At 43.3% G+C, this 24,262-nt stretch overlaps 1 protein-coding gene across 8 annotated transcripts in view; it reads right to left on the bottom strand.

Annotated features, from left to right (window-relative positions):
- Window positions 1-24,262, bottom strand: part of SHROOM3 (shroom family member 3) — a 321,642-nt gene that overhangs the window by 46,665 nt on the left and 250,715 nt on the right. For 7 of the 8 annotated variants that reach the window (XM_027058724.2, XM_027058719.2, XM_053217221.1 and 4 more), the window contains one exon: window positions 18,644-18,775. In XM_027058724.2, coding sequence (XP_026914525.1) covers window positions 18,644-18,775 — 132 coding nt within the window. Of the gene's footprint in view, window positions 1-13,144; window positions 14,109-18,643; window positions 18,776-24,262 lie in introns of those variants that run through there. The other variant, XM_027058731.2, reaches the window with a different exon arrangement.

The raw sequence follows: 24,262 nt of genomic DNA on the forward strand, positions 1-24,262 counted from the left end.
AGTATAAAGAATTCTCACACAAACTCTAGTGCACTATGTGAATGCAAATTGGTAGTCACTATGAAAAACAGTATGGAGATTCCTTTAAAAAATTAAATAGAACTACCATATGATCCAGCAACCCCACTTCTGGGTGTATATCCAAAGAAACTGAAATCAGGATCTTATAGAGATATCTACTCTCCCAGGTTCACTGCAGCATTGCTCACAAGAGCCAATATATGGAAACAATCCAAGCGTCTATCACCTGATGAATGGAGAAGATGTGATACACACACACACACGGTGGAATATTACTCAGCCATGACAAAGTAGCAGATCCTGCCATTTGCATCAACTTGGATGGACCTTGAGGGCATAATGCTAAGTGAAATAAGGCAGACAAAGATAAATACCGTACAATCTTACTTCTATGTGGAATCTTTTTAAAAAAGACAAACTCAGGGGCACCTGGGTGGCTCAGTCAGATGAGCGTCCAATTTCGGCTCAGATTATGATCTCGTGGTTCATGAGTTCGAGCCCCACATTGGGCTCTGGGCTGACAGCTGGGAGCCTGGAGCCTGCTTCTGATTCTGTGTCTCTCTCTCTGTCCCTCCCCTGCTTGCACTCTGTCTCTGTCTCTCTCTCTAAAAAATGAGTCAACATTTAAAAAATATTTAAAAACTAAAAAAATTAAAAAGACAACTCAGAATAACAGAGTATTGGTAACTAGAGGCTGGGGAGATGGGAGAAAGGGGAAGATTTGGTTCAAGAGCACAAACTTTAAGTTATAAGATTTACAGGTTTGGGGATCTAATGTACAGCATGGTGATTATAACTAATAATACTGTATCATACACTTGAGTGTTGCTAAGAGATTAGATCTTAAATGTTCTCAGACAAAAAAGAAATTGTAATTACGTGACAGGATGGACGAGTGGCTAATACTATGGAGGGAATCATTCTGCAATTTATAAATGTATCAAACCAGTATATTGTACACCTTAAACTTATACAATGTTACACACTAATTATATCCCAATAAAAACTGGAAGAAAAAAAAGAATGAATTTCACCTTCACCTAGATTCCTTGTATGTTAACATTTTATGCTTTATTAATTTAAAGCACACAGAGTTGCCTTGCTGTTTGTTGGTATCTGCTTATCCATATATGAAAATGGGAGCAGTAATTCCTTGCCACCTCCCAAGGGACTTTTGTGTGGCTGTATGGTAAAAAGCTTTCTGGTGATTTTGAAGTCCTCTGTCCTATCCTGATGCTGGATAAATTACATTATTTTAATTTCTTGGTAAGAACTACATAAAAATTAGCAGCTACCTCAGGGTTAACACTGCTCTAAGCTACATGGTCTAAATGGCAAGATGTTCTCGAAAATAGTTTTTCATTTTCCAAGTCAAGGACTTCAACTTTTAAATATCCTGCCTTTATAACACAAAGAGCTGACAAAGCCAAACGGAAAAAAATGGGTGTCCTTTAGCTACGATACTGAAGAATAAATTTGGTGAGGATTACACTGCTATAGAAGGTCAGAGTCAGGAGAGAGGGGCTGTGCCGTACTTTTGGCAAAAAAGTGAGGTGTGCTAGGGTATCTCATGCTGAAAACGTTTGAACTGTAGGAACGCAGGGGCATTTTTCTGCAGTTTAGAAACACGTGTATGAGATCCAGGAGTGCATTTTGATACACTGAAAATAAAGCTGAAAGTACACACACCTGTTTCTTTTCTATGAAACGATAAATTGGCATTTGCTAAATTAAATGAAAAAACCGTTCCCCCAATATGAGTCAAATTTCAAAAGTGTTAAGTATATCAGAATAATATTAGGCCAGGAGTCAAGACATGGGTTCTTACCCTGACTTTATTAACTTGCTGTATGACTCTGTATAAGTTACTTTCCCTCTCTGAGCCTTTGTTCATGTAAAAAAAATGATGACATTAATCAAAGAGGCTGTATTAGCCTCATTTCAATCTGAAATAACTTTTAAAATCTGTAAGAGTGTAGGGAGGACTGCAAGAGAGATAATGACTTCCCAAAAGTGCACATATTTTTTTCTGAAGAAAAATAGGAAAGGATAGGAAAATGGTCTTCTGTGAAGCAAGAGATACAGACATACAAGATTTTTAGCTGTCAGTCAGTAAATGCTGATTGAACTGAGGAACGTATAGTCATATGCTAACATCTGTGTTGCCACATGGGCCAAGGAAAGTGAGAAAAATGGAAATCTCTCTTGATAAAACACTGGGGATAGACAGAAGGTGGAATGTGGCAAGGTTATCAGCTCTGGGATCAGATAGACCGGCATTCTAATGCTGATACCTCAAATCCAAAAGCTAAAAACTGGTGGTAAATTTCTTAACCATTCTGAGCTACCTCATCTGTAAAAGGCAGATTATAACAGAACCTATTCACAGGGTTTTGTAAGATTAAAAATGAGGTCATGTACTGGCACATAGTAGAGCTCAACGAATGTTAAGTATGATTATCTTCCATCATTCATTATTAAAGAATTGTTAAAGACTAGAGGGTTAGGGAGACAACCTCATCAGGGAGATCTACAATGCAGGACAGGAAAGGGGTGAGAGAAGCCTGGAGTGAATGGTGGAGGCAAGGGGAATGGGCAGGAACCGTTGATGGCACAGAGTCACCCACATCTGAGCTCCCCAGGAAGGTAGATCTAGAAGGTAGATCTAAGTGTAGATCACTACAGCAGAGAGTTACGGTGCTCACAGCCTGGAGGACCCTGGCCACAGTGGTGAAGCAGAGAGCTGCCAGGGCAGTGGCCATGACCTCTAGTCAGGGAAGTAAACACGGGCCAACAGGGAACAGACCTTGCCCACCTGGAAGCTAGGAAAGAATGAAAGCAAGTAATAGCACACTCTTGGGGCAAAAGAGAGAAAGTAGGGTGCAAAGTCAGGAGATCAACAGCGGAAGGCAAAATATTACAACTGTCTGGCTCTTTGCCCCCATACCTCTCTAATCTCCCTAACAGGTCCCAGGCAACCCATACCCTCTGCCCCAAAGTTGAACCTGCCCTCTTCTCAGAGGGGCCATCTGGGAGCCCCACGTTAATGGCTCAGTGTCTCCACAGTTTGCCATTCTTGCTGCTAGCTTCCCTCTGACCTTGGACACACAGCCTCCCAGAAACTGGCTCCTCACCTAGCTCCTCAAAGCCAGGCTACCTCCCTGGAACCTCAATTCCTCACTGACTTAGATTTCCTGCTTTGTCTTCCAGTTCCATCCAGGGATTAGAAATCCTTTCTGGTGCCCCAAGCCCCTCAGAGGCTGGCTCAAATCACACAGCCCTAAGTCCCACAGTCAGGATTGAAACCCAGTTGCCTATGACTTCAGACACTCAAGAGATGTTACTGAATAACCATAAAGGAAAAACTGAGAACTTGCTGAAAAAATATAGTCTCTTTTTTGCACGAGGCACCTGGAGACATTTCATATGGGTTCAAATGATCCAAATGGGTCCAAAATACATACGGAGAAAGAATAAACTGTCATCTTCCCACCTCATGTCTGGTTACCTAGGGAGAGGAGTTGGCAGGACCTGTGACTAGGGACTTTGAGAAGCCAATGGATATAGCTGCAGAGTGAGGTTGGCCCGGCACCTGAGGGTGGTAATCCTAGGGATGACCCTTCAGCAACTTCATCTACCAGCGGTATCTGACCACGCCTACCTAAAAACACTGGTGCCAAGAAGCCTTCCCTGCCCAAGAGAAATGGACAGGCCCTGATAAACTCAAAAGGCTCTACAGAAACATCTCGCTTCTAGTCAAGGAGATGAGGCGTGAGCTACTGTTTTCCAATAATAATTTCAGGAGTTCCGGAGAAGCCCTCTAGTCTGAAATCTCAAAGGAAAAAAGAGAGGAGGTGCCCTGAAGTGCAATCTACTCACCCAGACTTTGTATATCAGTTAGTACAGCACCTTCATGAAGGGTCAGACATCCCACTGAAAGTTCTGAATCAGACTGAGGTGTACAAGGAGGCTGTGCACAGAACAGTGAAGACAAGTGGAGCTGTTTCACCTACATTAAGGGAAGAAAATTTCTCCTTGTGCTTTGGAGGCAAGAGCGAGGCTTTTCAAAAAAATGTAACCCATGAAACCTTTCTTTGGTTTCTTTCCCATTCATTCAGGAGACATCCAGGGAGACTTTCTATATACTAGTCACTATGCTGGCAGTGGGGATACAAAGAGCAACAAAGGATCAGTAGACCCACATAATTCACAGTATAGAGGAGGATGGCCAAGTAACCTGGGATGCGATGGGCTCCATGATTGAGACCCATACAAGATGCTTGGTAAACACAGGGGAGGGACTCACTAACACTGTGAGAAAGCGTCACTTTAACCTAGATCATGAAACGTTTTCCAGATGGAAGAGGGTGGGGAAAGGAAGGTTTTCCAGATGGAAGAGGGTATAGGGAAAGGAAGGCCATCTAGCTAGAATAGCATGACTAATGCATGGAGATGTACAAGAATATGGTAAAACAACACAAAGAAGCTGGAGAGGAGGCGATGAGTAAAGGGAAGAACAGTAGATAAAGGTGATGAGGTAGGAGGGGCCAGATCTTAACAGGCCTCACTAGACAGTCTGGACAGTGTCCTGTGGATTTGGAAGCCACCAAAGAACCTTAGCCAGGGAGGAGCATGTTCAAATATGGGTTTCAGTAAGATCCTGACAATGAGAAGGAGAATACATTTGAGAGAGACAAGACTGGAGGCTTTTCTCTTGGCCAGGGTAAAAGATAATGAGGGTCTGGCACTTAAGGCAGTGGCAGTGAACTTAAAGAGATAACCGATCATGGGGCACCTGGGTGGCTCAGTTGCTTGTGCATGGAGCCCAATGGCGGGGCTTGAACTCATGAATCATGAGATCATGACCAGAGCCAAAGTCAGATGCTTAACCAACTGAGCCTCCCGGGGACCCCTATTTTAAACAAAGAGAAGTATAAGCAAGTTTATGTGAGACAGGGAGCTAAGGATACAGGACAAAGAGGACACTCCTCAAGACTCATGAGAAAGTAGGAAGGGATGGCATTCTACAGTACATGTGGGCAGTATACCTCATTTATGTATGCGTAAAGGCAGTTCCACTGAAATAAGAAAGTAGGAGGTAAGATGTTGATGCTCCTAAGTATGAAAGAGGGCAGATGGGAGGCGAGTCAGGGAGATTTCACACCCAATGTCCTCTATTTTCATTATGATGATGCCAGAAGAGGGAAACATGAGGGGGTTGATGTGGCAGGTCGGGGCTCAAGGCACATAACAGTGAGACCAGAAGAGCTAAAATTTGGTGAGCATTTATAACTAAGAGTTAATAACTAAGAATTAATACTAAGATATGGTCCTGCCCTTAAGGAGCTTACATCCTGGTAGGGAGACCAAAAGAAGGAATTCCTACAGTAAATAATACGTCACAAAGAAATAATTCCTACAGTAAAGATAAAATATATGTCCAAGACTTGTAATGCCAAGGCAGGAAACCCAACTTGGAGAGATTTTTCTCTCTGGAGCTTGGACAGGTAACTATTGGCCCTTGGGTGGGTGTCAGGTCTCACCACAGGTCTAAGACATTAAGAACAGAGTGATCTTGAAAACAAACAAACAAAAGGTCTTAAAAAACAAAAATGCGTCTGTTGGGAGAAGGCTTCAGAGAGAAGTTCTTTTTTTATAAGATTCTTCCACGTGGGCAGTGAAGTGATGAAATGAGGGAAAAGAACAATAAAAACGAGGACCAGAATGGAGCCCAGTGACTCTTACGCTTTGCTAGGGGAAGTATACATCAGCACAACCTGAAGAAAGAGCAGTCTGGCAACATCTAGAAAAAAAAATTTTTTTAATTTTTTAAAAATGTTTATTTTTGAAAGAGAGAGAGAGCATGAACAGGGGAGGGGCAGAGAGAGAGAGGGAGACACAGAATCTGAAGCAGGCTCCAGGTTGTCAGTACAGAGCCCGATGCGAGGCTCAAACCCACAAATCGCGAGATCATGACCTGAGCTGAAGTCAGATGCTTAACTGACTGAGCCACCCACGCACCCCTAGAAAAAAAAAATTTTTTTATGTTTCTTCATTTTTGAACACAGAGAACACAAGCAGGGGTGGCGCGTAGAGAGAGGGGGGCACAGAATCTGAAGCAGGCTTCAGGCTCTGAGCTATCAGCACAGAGCCCGACGCGGGGCTCGAACTCACGAACCGCGAGATCATGACCTGAGCCGAAGTTGGAAGCTCAACCGACTGAGCCACCCAGGCACCCCGAAAAAAATTTTTAAATAACACATCTATCAAAAGATTGAAAAACAAGCTAAATGCTCATCAGTAGCAGACCAGTTAAATCTTTGCAGTACATCCATAAAACAGAATACTTTTGTGGCCATTAAAAGAATGGAGTAGCTCTATACATATTGATATGTAAAGATCTCCAAAATCTATGACAACTATAAGATTGTGAGTACAGTATGATGCAGTATGCAAGAGAAAATATACGTAACCCCTAACAGGTCTTAGTGGAAAGAATATTTCTGGAGTGATCCTTGTGAAACTAGGAAAATGAGTGACTCTGGGCAGGAAAACTTATTTTTTTCACTGTTATTTCCTTTTGTAACCTTTGAATTGTGTATCATGCACTTTTATTACCTATTTAAAAGCACAGCATTTTAAAAATAGCTGGAGATAGCCAAAAAAAAAGTCAAACAGCTGTTTACTGACTTTTTCAATGATGCAAATAATTTAATAAACATTCCTAAAGAGCACAGCATGCTTTCATATTTTGGGATCACTTTGATCTTTAAGAAGATAAGGAAATACTTTCCTAAAGGGCATTACATCATGAGCAGATCAATAAGGGTCAGAAGACAATTTAATTTTAAAATTTGAGCAGACTGAGTTTTGTGTGTGGGTGTAATTCAAACAAAGCCCTTTTGTTGCATTCCTAACCACAAACAAGGAAGCTTAACTGCGTGGGATGGGTAGGCTGATGAAACTGGAACTAGCAAGTGACGTGGTGTCCTTCTTAGATGATTTTGTCCTAACACAGAGTCAGGAATGCAGAGCATATTTCTGAGAAATCTATAATAAAGAAGTTCAGGTATTTCAGGCAGTTTTCATTGATCACCTACTGTGTGCCTGCTACTCAGATGAATTCTAGTTGGGAGTTCTGAGATGGCCACAAGGAGCTGACAATCTTGCTGGGGACTCTTAGATGCAAGAAAAAGTGTTAAACAGAATCAGACTTAATCATTCATTCAAAAAATACCTGAGCGCCTGCTGAGTGCCAAGCACCATTCTAGACACTTGATGCCTATTTTCTCACTTACTCTTTGTCCTATCTTTACATGCAGGGCTATTAATGAGGAAATGAGGTAAATAAGAAAAATTAAGCAACTTGTCCACAGTCACAAGGGTAGTAAGCACAGTTGATATTTATTTTTATTTAAAAAAATTTTTTTAAATGTCTATTTATTTTTGAAAGAGACAGAGTACGAGCAGGGGAGGAGCAGAGAGAAGGAGACAGAATCCGAAGCAGGCTCCAGGCTCTGAGCTGTCAGCACAGAGCTTGACGAGGGGCTCGAACCCACAGACCGTGAGATCATGACCTGAGCTGAAATCGGACGCTTAACAGACTGAGCCACCCAGGCACCCCCCGAAGAGCTGATATTTAAACTCACACATCTGGCCCCAGAGCTTGTGCTCTTACCATCTAAGCAACGAGCAGTGTAAATGACGTGGGGTGGGCAGAGTAGGAAGACAGACAGTAAGCAGATAAACAGGATATTTTCACACAGTTCTAAGGGTTCTGAAGGAAATAAAACTGGGTAATGTGAGAGTGAGAGGAGGGTCCTGCTTTTGGACAGCATCTTTGAGAGGGGCATTTGAACAGAGACCTAAATGATGATGATAAACCATGCAAAGAGTTGGGGGCAGAGTATTTAGGATGGAAGGAACAATGAAATGCAAAGGCCTTGATGTGGGAATAAATCTGGGGTTTTCAAGGAGCACAACAGTGTGACTGAAGCCTTAGGAGCAAAAAGCAGATGGTAGGAGAAGTCATCAAATGGTACTGGGCCACGTAAGCTCTAGAGGGACTTTGGATGTAAGCATCAAACATCTCACATGCTGCCCATGATCAGGAATAGGGTCTGAAGCTGGCCAAAAGGTCTAGAAATAGAGCGGGACTTCAGATGACCTTGAAGGATCGGTATGCTTTGCATAAATCAAGAAGGTAACAACCACAACTTGGAACATAAAAAATTCCAAGAGCTAGAGTTCAGTTTTCTGTTGATGCTGTGCTTCAATGAGCTATTATGACTGACACTTTGAGTTGACTCTTCTGGGTGCGCGAACATTATAAAACCTTGCCAGTTATCAACCAGACATGAGCTGAATATGTAAGAATACAAGATAGACTACCTGCACTACCAAATAAAACATCCTGTTTTCTAATCCACTTACTAACCCACCTACCTGCCCACCCATCATCTGTTTAGTACAGAATATGCTTTAATAGATGACCAAGTCCAGGCAAACCATAAAAGACTCTTAAATACAGAGAACAAAATGAGGGTTGCTGGAGGGGAGGTGGGGGGGAGTGGTTGGGCTAAATGGGTGATGGGCATTAAGGAAGGCACTTGTGTTGAGCACTGGGTGTTAATCACTAAATTCTACTCCTGAAACTAATACTACACTGTATGTTAACGAACTTGAATAAAACAAAAAAACAATAGATGACCAAGTCCAACTTAACAAGATTCCGGTCTTAACCCCCCACTTTTGACCCCCCAAAACAATATATTAATATATTCTGTAAATCAGGTCTGAGTTAACGTGTCATGGATGCGGGTTGAGGGTCTTCCTGATAGACTTACTGAACACCATATGCTTGGCCCAGGATAAAATATGTTTCCTAAGGTTCCTTTTGTGTGTCACTGCTATTTTCCCCTTTTTCTCCTAATCTATTTTTAAAATTATAAAGTCCTTCAAACATATATAAATGTATTCAAATTAATATAAAGATCACCACATCACCAAGATTAATCAAATCTTCATATTTTCCCCATTTTATTTGAGGTACTCTTTTGAATAGGTATAGGTACTCTTTTGAATTCATATAGTTTTTTTGTTAAAAAAAGATCAAAGCCATTGAGAAGTCTTACTCTCCACATTTCCTAGCCCACTCCCCCCATTTCTCTTCAGTATTTAGAAAGCTTCTTCATACCATTTTTTCCTTTTAGCTGCCTGGTATTCCCTTGAATGCATACATCATATTTACTCACCAGACCCTTTCTGTAGATACTTTTTGATTTCTAGTCTCTTGCTATTACAAATAATGCTTCAGTGAATAACCATGCCCATACACTGATTTCTATTTATGCAGAGTTATTGCAGCAAAAATTCCCAGAAGTAGAATTGTTGGCTCAAAATAGGCACTTGTGATTTTGATAGTTAAAGCTAAATTGCCCCTTTCACACTTTAAAGAGGAAACAAATTCAGTATGAACAATTAAGCGTCACTGTACAAGTAATTTGCGGGGGGGGGAAGGATATTATATCTTTAGTATAGTGGAACAGATGATCTGTATTTGAACAACAATGCCTTTTTTAGGCATTTCCTGTTTACAGGAAAATGATAGGCCCCAAATACTGATGACAAAAATATACAGCAAGTGAAAACCATGACTGAGTCAAGCTACACTGAGCTGTACTCATAACACTGTTTTATTCCATAGATCCCCATGGAACTCTCTCTGGAATAAAAATTACCCCACATTGAGATAGGTTTTCTACATGTTCACAGGAGGCAGAAAAGCTCCTAAAATTTTTAAAGGGTTGAAAAAGCCCATTATCTTCCAAGATACAAAAGAAAAGACAAGAAAAGAAAAGAGAAAAGAAAAGGAAAGAAGAAAGGTGGTAATTGTCCCATAACACTATTGGCAAAGACATTGTTCTTGAGAAATCCTTTACCCCCCCTTTACAGCATCGCTAACCTCTAGTTTCTAGGACTACAGGACTCTTCAAGACTGTATTTCAGACTTTTGAGATTCACAGAAAAATCCAAGCAAAGTTTTCTAAGGCTTTTATAATTGCCTCACCAACATCTGTGTCTTAAACAAGTGGTTCGGTGGGTAGAAAGGTATGCATTAGGTAATATAACCCCATAGCAACACACAGTCCTTTCTGGAAAGAGAAGTTCTTTTTAAATGTCACATCCTGATAATACGCCCTGGGGACGTTTGGCTTTGAGGAGTGAATCATAAGTAAGAGTGAAGTGTGCTAACAGACAGACATAAGACTCTAACACCTAAAATTTGCATAAAAGATGAAAAACCTTTTCAAGTAAGATACTTTACCCCACTTCTCACACCTGTCCCAATGTCCTTTCACTAGTGGTTTATCTCCTCCCCACTCTCTATTCTGACATATTTTTTTTTTAAGATTTAAATTTTATTAATGTCCAAACAAAGCTATTATCCTACAGGAGAGGGACCACCAATGGGGTGGGCGTCTTTCACTTAGTCACCAATGGATGATGGCGTTGAAATGTCTTTTTCTCAATATCCCTCTCTTTCTATCCTCCTCCTCTCAACTCTGAGGAAGCAGAAAAGTCAACTCTCCTTCCCACACTTCAACATTTGCATCCAAGCCATGGCAGAAGTTGACACAGACATTCTAACATCTCTGATCTCTAACAGCATTCATCTTGTCTTTCATGGACTTTCAAAATCCAATTACAATAAATAGCATAGCATAAATAGAGAAGCATAAGTTCTAGTTATTGATAATTTCTTCTTCTCAAATCTCAATTTGCAATCAGATATTTTATTTGTTGGAGGAAGAAGGAGAGATTGGCTTTTACCAATTTCTTTAGATATCAGATATTATGATTTTAGGATTTTCTTCTCTACTTCCGTGTGCCATAGAATGTGCCATAGAATGCTTCCGTGTGCCATAGAATGCTAGAGCTCATATAGGAAAAATCACTTCTGTGCTGGTTTGTTTTTATCTTCCACACACAGATGGAATAAATGTACCCTCATGGATCTCAGGGTAAGATAGTTGCAGAGAACTGGAAATATCGTTGTGTGTCCCTGAATTACTGCTCCCCTTGACAGAGAAGTTGCTTAGAGGTCTGCCAGAGGACTCCCATTGGATAAGTTAGAAGCAGTTCAGCAGGGCACAATAAAGGTGTGTATGGCTCGTTCCCTCCACCCAGTGGGCTTCGGGGCAGGAGGGGAAGGGTATCTACCACAGCAGCTGGAAACACTCCTCCTTAATATATAAACCCACACAAGACTGTCCTTGGAGAGTTTAAAGGAGGCCAAATACCAACCAAGATATTTCAAAATTAAGCTAATTAATTTTCATACAATGCCAAAGTATACATTGCTTTTCATTTGCCAAAACAGGCGGAGGAAGGGTTTTTGTGTGTGTGAGGCAAAAGCCTTACCTTTTGGGAGGGACTTTTTTCCAAACACCACTCCATTAAACAAAAACAAATAGATGGCCCCCAAACCTCCAACACTAAAGACACTGGCTCTTTTGGGATAAGTCTGATGCATCCCATTGTTTTTCTCTTCTTTATTTCACCTGCTTGTCATTTAGAGAAAGAGGCCACAAATAAGCAATTAAAGGCAACAAGAAAACAAAGGAAAGGACAGAAAGCATTCATTTTTAGAGAAAAACCTCCAACAGTGGTCAAAAGAATCTACATTTAAAAATCATACCAGAAAGGAATCGCTCACTAAAAGAAAACTTTTAAAGATCATTGAAACCTGATTGAAAAGATGACAGAGAAGCTAAAAACTTTAAGAATACTTGCTCCAGCCCCTCCGTTCCTACCTACCTGTATCTTCATAATAAATTTTACACCAGGCGTTTAACCACCACCAGCCACCCCTTACCACCACTCACACATAACCTGACACCGGTGGGGGAGAAAATAATACAGCTCAGAAGAATGCTTCCCTCTTATTCACTTTCAAGTGAAAGAATGCCAAATAAAACTTGAAAAACCAGCCCTGTGATCCTTCTCTGTGTTGGATAAAATAAGCAGTTCATATTTTCAGTTTTACCTTTTACATGGTCTGATGATCAGAGGAATCTCCATAGTAATCAATACTCCAATCACTTTGAGATCTAGAACATGACCATGACTGCTGCACCCACCTGTTCTTTCCCATGCCATATGTTCTCTTAAGTGACAGTATTCCCTAGAAGCAAGCACTCGCATTAAGCGGACCTCTGAGCAAAAACTTTGAATCAAGATTATATAAGAATAAAAGCGGATTCAAATGAGTGGGAATGGGGAAAAGATAATCAAGCATTTATACCTTCAGCTGTGATGGGGTTACATAATGTACAGCCGGCAATCTCAGTAACCACTTCTTTTCATGTAACTTTAAAGTTGAATGAGAAGACCCACCTTTCCTCTAACTTTGAGAACACAGTCACAGGTTCCTTCTCTTCCAACAAATGTTGGCAATGAGAACAGAGAAGAACTTGGCTGCTAGGACACAGACAGCCATTCCTTGTGAGAAATGGAAACAGTCATCTAGGAATTCCCCAGGGAAATGGGGAAGCAAAGCCATGAAGTACACAACACAAAGCAATTGCTAATTGGAAGGAGATAAAAAGCCACTCCAAATACGCACGTGCATCCTAAGACATATGGTGACTGTGGGGCGCCTGGGGGGCTCAGTCAGTTAAGCGTCCATCCGACTCTAGGTTTGGGCTCAGGTCGTGATCTCACGGTTCCTGAGTTTGAGCCCTGCATCAGGCTCTCTGATGTCAGTGCAGAGCCTGCTTCGGATCCTCTGTCTCACTCTCTCTCTGCCCCTCCCTTGCTCGCTCGCTCTCTCTCTCTCTCTCTCTCTCAAAAATAAATAACATTAAAAAAAAAACGAAACTTAAAAAAAGGAAATATGATGACTACATACACAGGAGAGAATAATTAAACATTCCTATGCAGAAATACTAATAGTACTGAATTACATGAATGCGCACATAATGAGAAACTTAAGCATGCAGTTGCTTTTTTTTTTTTATAAACAGGTATAACACAACATCAAAAAGACACCTGTGAAAGGCTTGTCAGTTTCGAACCCTGCAATGACAGTGCGAACTCTCTCACGTAGTAGTGGACTTACCTTGTGGCAAACAGAAGCATCCTAGATAACAGCCCTCTGGCCAACTGCATGTCATATTCAGGGCTGGGATAAAAAGCCATCTCTCCCAACTACTGCCCTCTCTGCTCCTGTCGGGGTTGCAAAGGCTTCCCAACAGTCCCCTGCACCTCCGGTCACACCGCCCGAACCACCCGGAACTCGCTAAGCGTGCAGCTAGCTGGGTGGGACTCACATTCCCAGTCACCTCTGCAAAACGGCCAATTAAAATTCAATTCCTGCCAAATAAGAGGGAAGAAGAGAAGGTGACCCTTGTTAACTTTTCCGGCAAGAGCCAGCACCTTAGACAATAGCGTGCAGCTCAGAAATGCTAGAATTCCATTTTGTGGGCAGGAGGAGGAGGGAAGCAAGGAAAACCATCTGCTGATAAAATGCATCAAACTGGAATCAGGAAGTTCCCTCGAATGATCTCTGCCAAACCCTCAGCCTCCTCCACATGCAAAAATGCCACTGTCTGCAAAAGTGTGTGTTAATTGCTTTAAGCTTCCCAGTTTGGGAGGCTACTGAGGCAGGGGTCCAAATCAACATCCCCTGAGACCTGCTTAGCACAACTGTCCGGAGAACACGAAGTCAGCAGCCCCAGGACAAAACTCACTGCCAAGGGACGTACAAAGTCCAAGCTGAACGAACTGTGTTGCTCCGCTGAGAATTAGGAGTGAAACCCTAAGCTTGTGTTATCTGCTTGTCTTGATTTATTTTACAGAGCACAGACCACCATGTGGTAAATGCTTAGTAAGTAAATGAGGCAGTTATTATAATGATGGTACGACTGGTGGGGGCGGGGGGAGAGGTTTGTGGAGGAAAGCACTGGCTCAGGAAATACTGAATTTCAAGCTAGAACATTTTGTCTCCTTTACCAACTCACTGAACTAGCCTGGCCTAAGGCTTGACAGGTTTTACGGAGATGTTTCTGTTAAGATAAATGAGATCACAGGATTCCTCCTGACAGAGTTAGGTAAGAGAGCATTCAGGGGTCTCAGCGGAAGGGAAGGATGGGATTGGATCTGTGAGAATATTAAGCCCTGGGCCAGAAAGAGCTTCTCTCTCTAAATCTGGTTGCCTGGCTGGTCGCTGTCTACATCTGGGGGAGGATGGAGTTTCCTGCTCTTACTCTTTTGTTTTTCTTATGCGTAAATGAGAAAATCCTTCCTGGCTATTTGCTCCATGAAAAAGGAACTATCTATAACTCTGACCCAGTGCACTTGGAATTGGCTCATGAAATAGCCCCAGCACTTTCCAATTCCAAGAGTTGCGACTTATCACAAAGTAGACTTGCTCAATGGCCACTACTAACCTACCAACTCGACACTTGGAAGACTCCTAAGAAGCTGATAAGCACATCGTTTCTGCCTTAAGTGGAAGACCAGGACATCAGCACCTCACCCCTTTCCATATTTCAAGACAGGATTTAGACCAGAGCCAGCCTGAAAGAGAAACAATGACCAAAGCTGGAATAATGTAAGCAATGAAAATAATGTAAGAGCAAAAGTGCATTGGATTACAACACAGAGAAGAAAATAAACATGAAGGAGTCCTTACTGATACAGTTAAAATAAGTAGGGAAAGAGACAGCTCTTCCTTACAGAGGAATTCCAACTAATAAATACAGAAGGAATGAAGAAAATATGGAATCACCTTAGAACATTATAGTAATCACTGTTGCAGGGACTATATCCACCAATGGAGAAAGTCTGAGGACAAATAGGATATTCACATAGTCTCAAAGTTATCTCTTCCAAGATATTAATTACAAAGAGATGAATAACTGTACGGTAGAGAAACCTGGCAGACTTTACCTCAACCCAGTCATCAAGGTTGACATCACCAGGAGTAAAACATATGGACATATCGTAATCCCTGATAGGACATGCAACCAGGACGCCATCACTTCTGTGGTATTCTTGCCAAAAATGTATAGCTTCAATCTAATCATGAGACAATATCAAACAAACCCAAAAAGAAGGCATTCTACAAAATAACTCGCCCATACTCTTTCAGTGTGTCAAGGTTGGAAAAGACAAGGAAAAACTAAGGAAATATCAGATTAGAGGAAACTAAGGAAACATGCCAAATACAATATAGAATCCTGGAACAAAAAAGGGATATTCATAGGGGGAAAAAATGATAAAAACTGAATAAAGTCTTCTGTATATAGCCTGTAGTTAATAGCATTTTATCAATAGCAATTTCTTAGTTGTTTTTTTTTTCAATATATGAAATTTATTGTCAAATTGGTTTCCATACAACACCCAGTGCTCATCCCAAAAGGTGCCCTCCTCAATACCGTTCACCCACCCTCCCCTCCCTCCCACCCCCCATCGACCCTCAGTTTGTTCTCAGTTTTTAAGAGTCTCTTATGCTCTGGCTCTCTTCCACTCTAACCTCTTTTTTTTTTTTCTTCCCCTCCCCCATGGGTTTCTGTTAAGTTTCTCAGGATCCACATAAGAGTGAAAACATACGGTATCTGTCTTTCTCTGTATGGCTTATTTCACTTAGCATCACACTCTCCAGTTCCATCCACGTTGCTACAAAGGGCCGTATTTCGTTCCTTCTCATTGCCATGTAGTACTCCATTGTGTATATAAACCACAATTTCTTTATCCGTTCATCAGTTGATGTACATTTAGGCTCTTTCCATAATTTGGCTATTGTTGAGAGTGCTGCTATAAACATTGGGGTACAAGTGCCCCTATGCATCAGTACTCCTGTATCCCTTGGGTAAATTCCTAGCAGTGCTATTGCTGGGTCATAGGGTAGGTCGATTTTTAATTTTCTGAGGAACCTCCACACTGTTTTCCAGAGTGGCTGCACCAATTTGCATTCCCACCAACAGTGCAAGAGGGTTCCCGTTTCTCCACATCCTGAGGTGATATCTGAGTGTGGTTTTGATTTGTATTTCCCTGATAAGGAGCGACGTTGAGCATCTTTTCATGTGCCTGTTGGCCATCTGGATGTCTTCTTTAGAGAAGTGTCTATTCATGTTTTCTGCCCATTTCTGGGTTATTTGTTTTTCAGGTGTGGAGTTTGGTGAGCTCTTTATAGATTTTGGATACTAGCCCTTTGTCCGATATGTCATTTGCAAATATCTTTTCCCATTCCTTTGGTTGCCTTTTAGTTTTGTTGGTTGTTTCCTTTGCTGTGCAGAAGCTTTTTATCTTCATAAGGTCCCAGTAGCAATTTCTTAGTTTTGATATTTGGATTATGATGATAAAAGATGTAAACATTAGGGAGAGCTAGGTGATGGGTGTACTGGAAATCTCTGTATTATTTTTGCAACTTTTTTATGACTCTAAAATTATTTTGAAATAAAAAGTAAAACCCAAAATGGGCAGGATTTAGGATCGGAGTATAATTGGATGAGAACCACTCCCATTTCCAAGTTCAGGCCTACATCAGTAACACTTGGGATACAGAGATCTCTTCCTCTAGGAAAGAGGAAGCCAGCTATTGCAGGGGCTTACAATAAATATAGTTGTGGAGTCAAGATACACACGTGAAATTCCTAGAGTATACGGAGTTAAAGGGATATGCGTGGGAGCAATGTATCCTTTTTATTTTATTTTATTTTTTTATTTTTTTTTTCAACATTTATTTTTGGGACAGACAGAGACAGAGCATGAACGGGGGAGGGGCAGAGAGAGAGGGAGACACAGAATCGGAAACAGGCTCCAGGCTCTGAGCCATCAGCCCAGAGCCTGACGCGGGGCTCGAACTCACGGACCGTGAGATCGTGACCTGGCTGAAGTCGGATGCTTAACCGACTGTGCCACCCAGGCGCCCCAATGTATCCTTTTTAAAAAGAAGTTGCTTGCCCATCCACTCCCTTCCTGTCCCCCTTCACACAGACAGACCACTGATGGCCAGCTTTGACCATACTGATGAAGGCACCCCCCAAAAATTTTTTAACGTTTATTTATTATTGAGACAGAGAGACACAGAGCGTGAGCAGGGGAGGGGTAGAGAGAGGGGAGACACAGAATCTGAAGTAGGCTCCAGGCTCTGTCAGCACAGAGCCCAACATGGGGCTTGAACCCACAGACCGTGAGATCATGACCTGAACCTAACCAACTGAGCCACCCAGGTGCCCCAACCCCGGCTCATTTTAAAGACTGTCTCTTCATGGATAGGACACCATCCAGGTATACAATTAGGTTCATTTGTTTATCCAACTGTTAAAGATCAATTTATAAAATCTTTTCCTTGTTTCAAGCTCAAACTCAGGTCTGTGTGATTCCAGTGCTCAAGTACGGCTTCAGTCAATCTATGGTCTTCCTGCCTTCATCAGCCTAATGGTCCCACACTTATTCCCAAGGGCCCCACTGGCAGCAGCGTGGAAGTCACACTCTTTAATCTGTCTTCTCCCTTCTCCCATCCTCATCTGCTATCGATCTGCTTCCTAAATTCATCTTGAATCATGTCTCCTCTCTTGTCCCATCACCGTTTGTGTGGTTCAATCCTGATCATTTTCTTCCCAGGCTATCGCAGTAACTTCTTAACTACAACCTCTGGCCTTGAGCACATTGGTGCTGATGCCACACCAACCTACACAGCCCAGTGGAGTCTTCCCAAGTAGAAGGCTCTGGTTCTCTACATTGACAATCCAAGGAGGCTAAAGGACATAGTTCTCAGGGCTCTGCCTCTTCAGGCTGGCGCCAGAACAGCCTTTGCCAGCTGGCTCCCTTGTAGCCAGCACCTTCTGCAAATCTGACCTGTCCTCTACCACTAACCGAATTCCTACAGCTGTGGGAGCACACAGGAGCACAGAGGATGCACAGGTGAGTAGCTGCAAATGTTTTTTAGGCTAACTTTACAATCTCAGGACACTCCTCAGTTAACAGAGGACAAGAGTTTTATATGATCATCAGTTCAAAGATGAATTAATCTTGCTGTACAATTTAACACATTTGTCATTTCCAAAGTGTAAGACCTTGGTTGGTATATTGCTGTGAGTGTTTTCCACTGTAGTTTCAAAAACAGTTACGGATGTGGTTTTTAAAAAGATATCTGAATCAGGGGTGCCTGGGTGGCTCAGCTGGTAAAGCTTCTGACTTCAGCTCAGGTCATGATCTCGCGGTTCATGAGTTCGAGCCTTGCGTCAGGCTCTGTGCTGACAGCTCAGAGCCTGGAGCCTGCTTCACATTCTGTGTCTCCCTCTCTCTCTTCCCCTCCCCTGCTCACACTCTGTATGTCTCTCTCTCTCTCAAAAATAAACAAACATACAAAAAAAAAAAAGAGAGAGATCTGACTCAAATGATTTGAAGGAGCCCCAGACTACCTCCCGGGAACTTTAGGGTTCTTCAGAACCTATTTTGAAAACCATCATTATTGTACTCTGAGCTGCTATCAGACCTCTTTGTTCAGCCCCTCCTACCTGTATCTTGACCAGCCTTGCCCCCAGTCCCTTTTCTTCCAGCAGCCGAGTTCCTTTTCTGAACTGCTCCGCACAGACTCTGTGTCTCTTACCTGTGCTTCGGCCGAAGCTTAACTCCTCCTGACCATGCTGCTTTCCTGTGCTGGGGGTCCGAGGTGAGGGGCTCTGGGCTGAGGGAGTCAGAGGTACCGGTACCTGCAGGGCCTGGGTCTGCACACGCATCTCTGGCAAAACAAAAGAATGGGAAAACGGGAAAATACGATGGTGTTCATGGGAAGGGCGCACTAATGAATCAACAAGAAAAATGCATGAAAATTAACTGAGCGGTTAAAGCAGAACTGCAGGCTGAGTACAGACTTCTCAGCCTGCACCCACTGAAGTGCTCTGCTCCAAAGAAGGCAGGCCCATGCCTGAGGGGCTTCATCCTTTCCCATCTATGTTTCTGTGCAGCACTAAAGTAGACTTCCCAGTTTAAAATACCAGGTTTTCCAACCAAGGGGGAAGAAAGAGACACTACAATGAAGGTGAACTCCCCCTATATTTCAGCCTCCATCAGTAAATAAGTGAGAAACTGGACTCACTAAAGCAAATGGCCAGGCAACGTCCCTGAAACCCAGTCCCCACTACCTCCCTTCTTTTTTTTAATGTTTAGAGAGAGAGTGCGTTTGCGTGAACAGGAGGAGGAGGAGGAGGAAGAGGAAGAGGAGGAGGAGGAGGAGGAGGAGAGACAGACAGACAGAGAGAGTCCCAAGCAGGCTCCGTGCCATCAGAGCAGAGCCCAAAACGGGGCTTGATCTCACAAACTGTGACCAGAGCGGAAATCAAGAGTCGGACGCTTACCCGACTGAGCCACCCAGGCACCCCAGACCACTGCCTCCCTTCTCAATTCATTATAAGGAGAGTGACCCCCAAGGGGAGCAGGCCTCCTCTGTTCAGTGAGTGGCAGCTCAGAAGAGCATGCCAACTCTTAAGCCTTAGCTGTTTCAGATTGTCTAGATTCCACCGTGCTGGAGGCAAGCCTTTTGTGTGTCCATTTAAGTCCACCCTCCCACCCTCCAGGTCCCTAACACCATTCTCTTTTCCTCCCCAGTCCCAAGCAGTCAGAGAAAATTTTAAGCCCTGCGTGACCAATATGTGGCACACATTCTGCCACAAGAACAGGTGTATTTCTTCCCCTTAGGAGACTCTCAGCTTCTGAATTTCCAAATGCCTAACTTCAAGGCCCCCTCTTGATCAGACGGTCGCCTGCATCAGGCTCTGAAGCAGTTTTGTCATTATTCTGCTCTGCTGGGTACCAGTGATGTGTTTTCAGTGTGGGTCTTTGAGGATCATTCTGAGACTAGGAGAGCCTACCGGTGGCCCCCACACATGTCCTGTGAGCAGGAATCGGAGAAGAGGCAAATGCATGCAGCTTCTCCTCTGTGTGAGCCTTGGCTGAGAAGAGGCGGGATTATCAAATGGCTGTCAATTTCTTTTATTTCAGGACACAGAGGGAGATGACCAAGGAGTTTCCATTTCTAAGATATGCTTCCTTAGCTAAGTACCCTTACCCCTTTCTGTACATTACTTTTTCCTCATCAAATTTAGGATTCCTGGAGTTGAATATGAAGGCTTGAAGTCTAGGCTTGAAGTCTGAAGGCTCAGTTGAGGTTCTGTCACTTAATTGAAAGACATTGGGCAAATGCCCTCTGAACCTAGGGCCCACATCTGTAATATAAATATAAGAGGCAGGGCACAGCATGACTAGGGGGCTGGTTCCGTAGGCAGCCTCTCTGATTTGGAGTCCTGACTCTTCCTACTGACTAGCTCTGTGACTCTGACCCCTCTGTGTCCCGGCTGTCTCATCTCTGAAAGGGGCGTAAAAGAACACCGTTTTTCATAGAGCTGTTGAGAAGCTGAAGCTAATTCAGATGAAGCACTTAGGATAGAGCCTGGCACATGCTCAGTACTCAGCAAATTAGCCAATATTATCATGCCCATCTTGCGAAATTGCTGCTAAGTCTTCTAGATGATGTCTGTTACCTGTCTAGCACACTGCCTACAGGTGGTATTTGACTTACTTTCACAATCATTTTACTGCAGTACCTCCATGTTAGAGGTCCTTTCAGCAAAGATGTTCTACGAAACAGACACCACTAAAAAGACCGAATCTATGCTTGGAATAATCGCAGGAAGAGCTTTGGCCAGAGAGTTAATATGTCAAAGCCTTTTGCAGAATTCATCCCGTAGTCCCCAATTAGGATTACTCCTACAACCCTCAGAGGCACCAACACCACCTGGCTTAAACCGGGGGCGGAAAACAGACTCAAGGGTATCTCACCATCAGATGTGTGAATGTAAATATTACATGTGCGTCACGAGCACACCCAGGACCACTCACCGGTATAATCCATTCTGACAGCAAGCTTTCCTTTCTAGTCTCCTCTAGATGCCTATGTGTCTGCTAGTGGAGAACAAAGGCCAAGCCTGAGCTTTCATAAAACCTCTGTGGCGTTTAATACCTTCCTCATTCGGGGCCTGAACCACAATTGCTGGCTCTGTCCTTTCTTCCACAGCGAAGCCCTTTCCTCTTTCCTCGCCCGCTCCCCCTTCCTGGGAGGTGCCAGGTGATGGAAGGTCCAGGAGGGCACTGTCACGGGGAAGTGTTGGCAGGAAGGACAGGCAAATGGGAAAGAGATGGAAGCACAAGGAACAGGAGATGATCTCATCCTTTCAAGGACTTTCGATACAGGATTCCTCGCAACCCTAGGAAAGCAGAGACCGGCACCCCAGCATTGCTCTCCAGGCCACTGGCTGTCTGGTCACCTGCCACCTCCAGGAGACCGACTGAGGTCAGCAACTGGGTGTGAGGGTTCATGGAACTCATGTAGCTTGTTGCTGACTGCGGTCCCCCCACCCTGGATGGGCTGGCTCCAGAGGCCAGATGGAGGTCCTGGCACTCTCTGAGTGGGCTTTCTGGATGTATCATACAAACTAGAAAAGAGGCTAGAGAGAATGCAGGAAGAATCGCCAGCACTTAGAACACAGCTTTTCTGCCTTAAACTCTTTCTAGAATCATCTGGACGACAAACATTTAAAACATTTATATGTTCTAATGAAAAAAAAAATCCATGATGAATCTAGACGTAAATTAGTCCTGGAATGAGTGTTGGGAAGCCTATTACCCCAAAGACCTCCCCGTTGGACTCCTCACTTCGCCTTTTAATCCCCTCGCCAGTTATCTTATCTGCACCTTGAACTTGGCCTGTCTCTGCAATGCACATTTTCCCACCCACCTAAGGTTACTATGCTTCCGGCCTCTCAGCAGAGTGGAACTGGCAAAGCCTACAATGTGCTCTGATCTCGTGCCCCACTGGTGCTACTGTGATTCCACACGCCCGGGACAGATTATTCCAAGTCTTTCCTATAGAAGGAGATGTGTGCTTTCCCATATACCAGGAGTCATTCTCACAACTTCTCTATAAAGGCAAAACCTAATTGTTTGGGCCCCATCTTCCAGATGAATACGCCAAGACAGACAGGTTGTATATCTTGGCTCAAACCATACATGGAATCACACTCACACGGGATAAAAATCACCAACCATTAGTTACTCTTCTTCCTTTCAGTGTAAAAGCTTCAAACTTGTCTACTTTATATCACAAATTCTGTAGGCCTTCGAACTACACCCAGATTTGGTCAGAATGGGTGGAGATGGTGATGGTGGGGACTTCAATTAAACATGTTGCCAAATGAGCTTATATTTTAGTTAAAAGATACTCAAAGGTAGACACCCACAGATACACTGCAGAAGCCTTAGACTCAATGAAACAAGTTCAAGTGAAAAAATACAGAGGTAAACCATATGCCTCTCCAGCCTTATGGAGCTACTTCCAGATCCCAAAAGGCACCACATTCTCCTGGCTTATCCATACTTGCCCTTCAGGTTTCGGTTTGGACATCATCTCCTCCGGGTGCAAGTTGGCATGAGGTGCTGCGCCCCGTGCTAGCTATAGGTGTGCATTTCAAAGCGCAATGCACACTGTCTTCTGACCACCTGTTTGCTGGTCTGTCTTCCTCTACATGCTTAGAAAGGCAAGCAGACCAGCTTGCTGCCTGGCACACTGAGTTGCTTGATAATCATTTGTTAAATGAACAAAATATTGCCAAATGTTCAACAGATCTGTAACGTGTCTTCCTTCCCATCTCCTTTTTGTTCACTTAACTGGCTGGCAAAGCTAATGAGGGTTGCGGGGGCGGGGGGAACTGTTTGTATATTGCTTCTTGCTCTTCCCCAGTCTCAAGATCAAGGTTTAGGAGGAGCTAAAAACAAAATTGTGAACCACAATCCTCTTGTCATCTTTCTTCCCCAGACAGTTAAGAAACAAGAAATCCAGGCCAACTGCCTCCATTTCTACTTCCTGTGATGATTACACTCATATTTTGTCCACCCTCTCCCCCACCACCCCCAATATTCCTAACTCATGAATATACACTGGCTACTTTACTATTTGATATTTTAGTAGAGTTATTCACTGCTTTCTGAACTGAGTGTCAGCCAACATCAGAAGTTCCAGATCATTCTGTTCCCTGTGGCTCTCCTGAACAGCATGAAAATTGGGGGGAGGCCTGGAGAAGCTGGAGTAAGAGCTGTGAGGAACTGAGCCAGACATTTTAAATGGTCTTTCCAGATCCCTTTAGATTCCTGCTTTCTACTGAGTTTAAATACTTTTATTTTGTCTTGGGGCAGAGTGGCAAAGAATCATCTCTCCTTGGCAGGGACTGTTACAACATTAGGGAAATGCAGCAATTGCTCCCTTTTTGCGGTGTTTCATCCAACAGGGAAGAGCTTCCTCACTGGCTGCTTCCACTCCTGTCCCCCTTCAATCCAGCGTCTACCCAGCAGCCAGTGACACTTTTAAAAAATGTACATGGCTCAGGGCACCTGGGTGGCTTGGTCAGTTGAGCATCCGTCTCTTGATTTTAGCTCAGGTCATGGGATCGAGCTCCTCGTTGAGCTCTTTGAGGAGCCTGGTGACTGCTTGAGATCCTCTCTCTCTCTCTCTCTCTCTCTCCCTCTCTCTTCCCTGTTCACACTCTAAAATTTCTTTTTAAAAATTTAAAAATAAAAAATAAGTTAAAAAAATGCAAATGGCTCATGTCACTTTCTAATAAAACCCTGTGTATCTACCCCCTGCACTTCAGATAGAATTCAAGTTCCTTAAGTTGGCTGTTGAGGCCCAAGTGACCTGGCTTCCAGTCCTCCCTTACACATCACCCTCCTACTTCGCCCTGACCTCACAGGCCAGCCTTAAGCTCCCATCCCACCAACCTCTTCACCTTCACACATGCTGTTCCCACTGCCTGGAACAGTCTTCCTCCCAATTTCTTCACTTGGCTGGCTCCTCCTTAGCCTTCTGGTCCCAGGTCGAACATCACCCCATCTACTGCCAAAGTCTCTTTCCTGGCACCTGGTCTTTTCTTTCATGGCACTACTGGCCGCATGTCATTAGTCACTGGCACATGGTCTATTTCCTCTACTAAATGGCAAGCTCAGTGAAGTCTGGGCCCCTGGCTGGTCTGTCTCCAATTTTGTTTTTTTAAGCCACTACACACCTAGGGCCTAGCACATGAGTGGTTCACAGTAGGCACATAATACAGATTTGTTGAATGGATCACAGGAGACTGTAAAAGGACTAGTTGGGATGCATCCAGAATGGAGCTCTCTGCCT

The sequence above is a fragment of the Acinonyx jubatus genome, chromosome B1 (genome assembly GCF_027475565.1).
Source record: "Acinonyx jubatus isolate Ajub_Pintada_27869175 chromosome B1, VMU_Ajub_asm_v1.0, whole genome shotgun sequence".
Taxonomy (NCBI): domain Eukaryota; kingdom Metazoa; phylum Chordata; class Mammalia; order Carnivora; family Felidae; genus Acinonyx; species Acinonyx jubatus.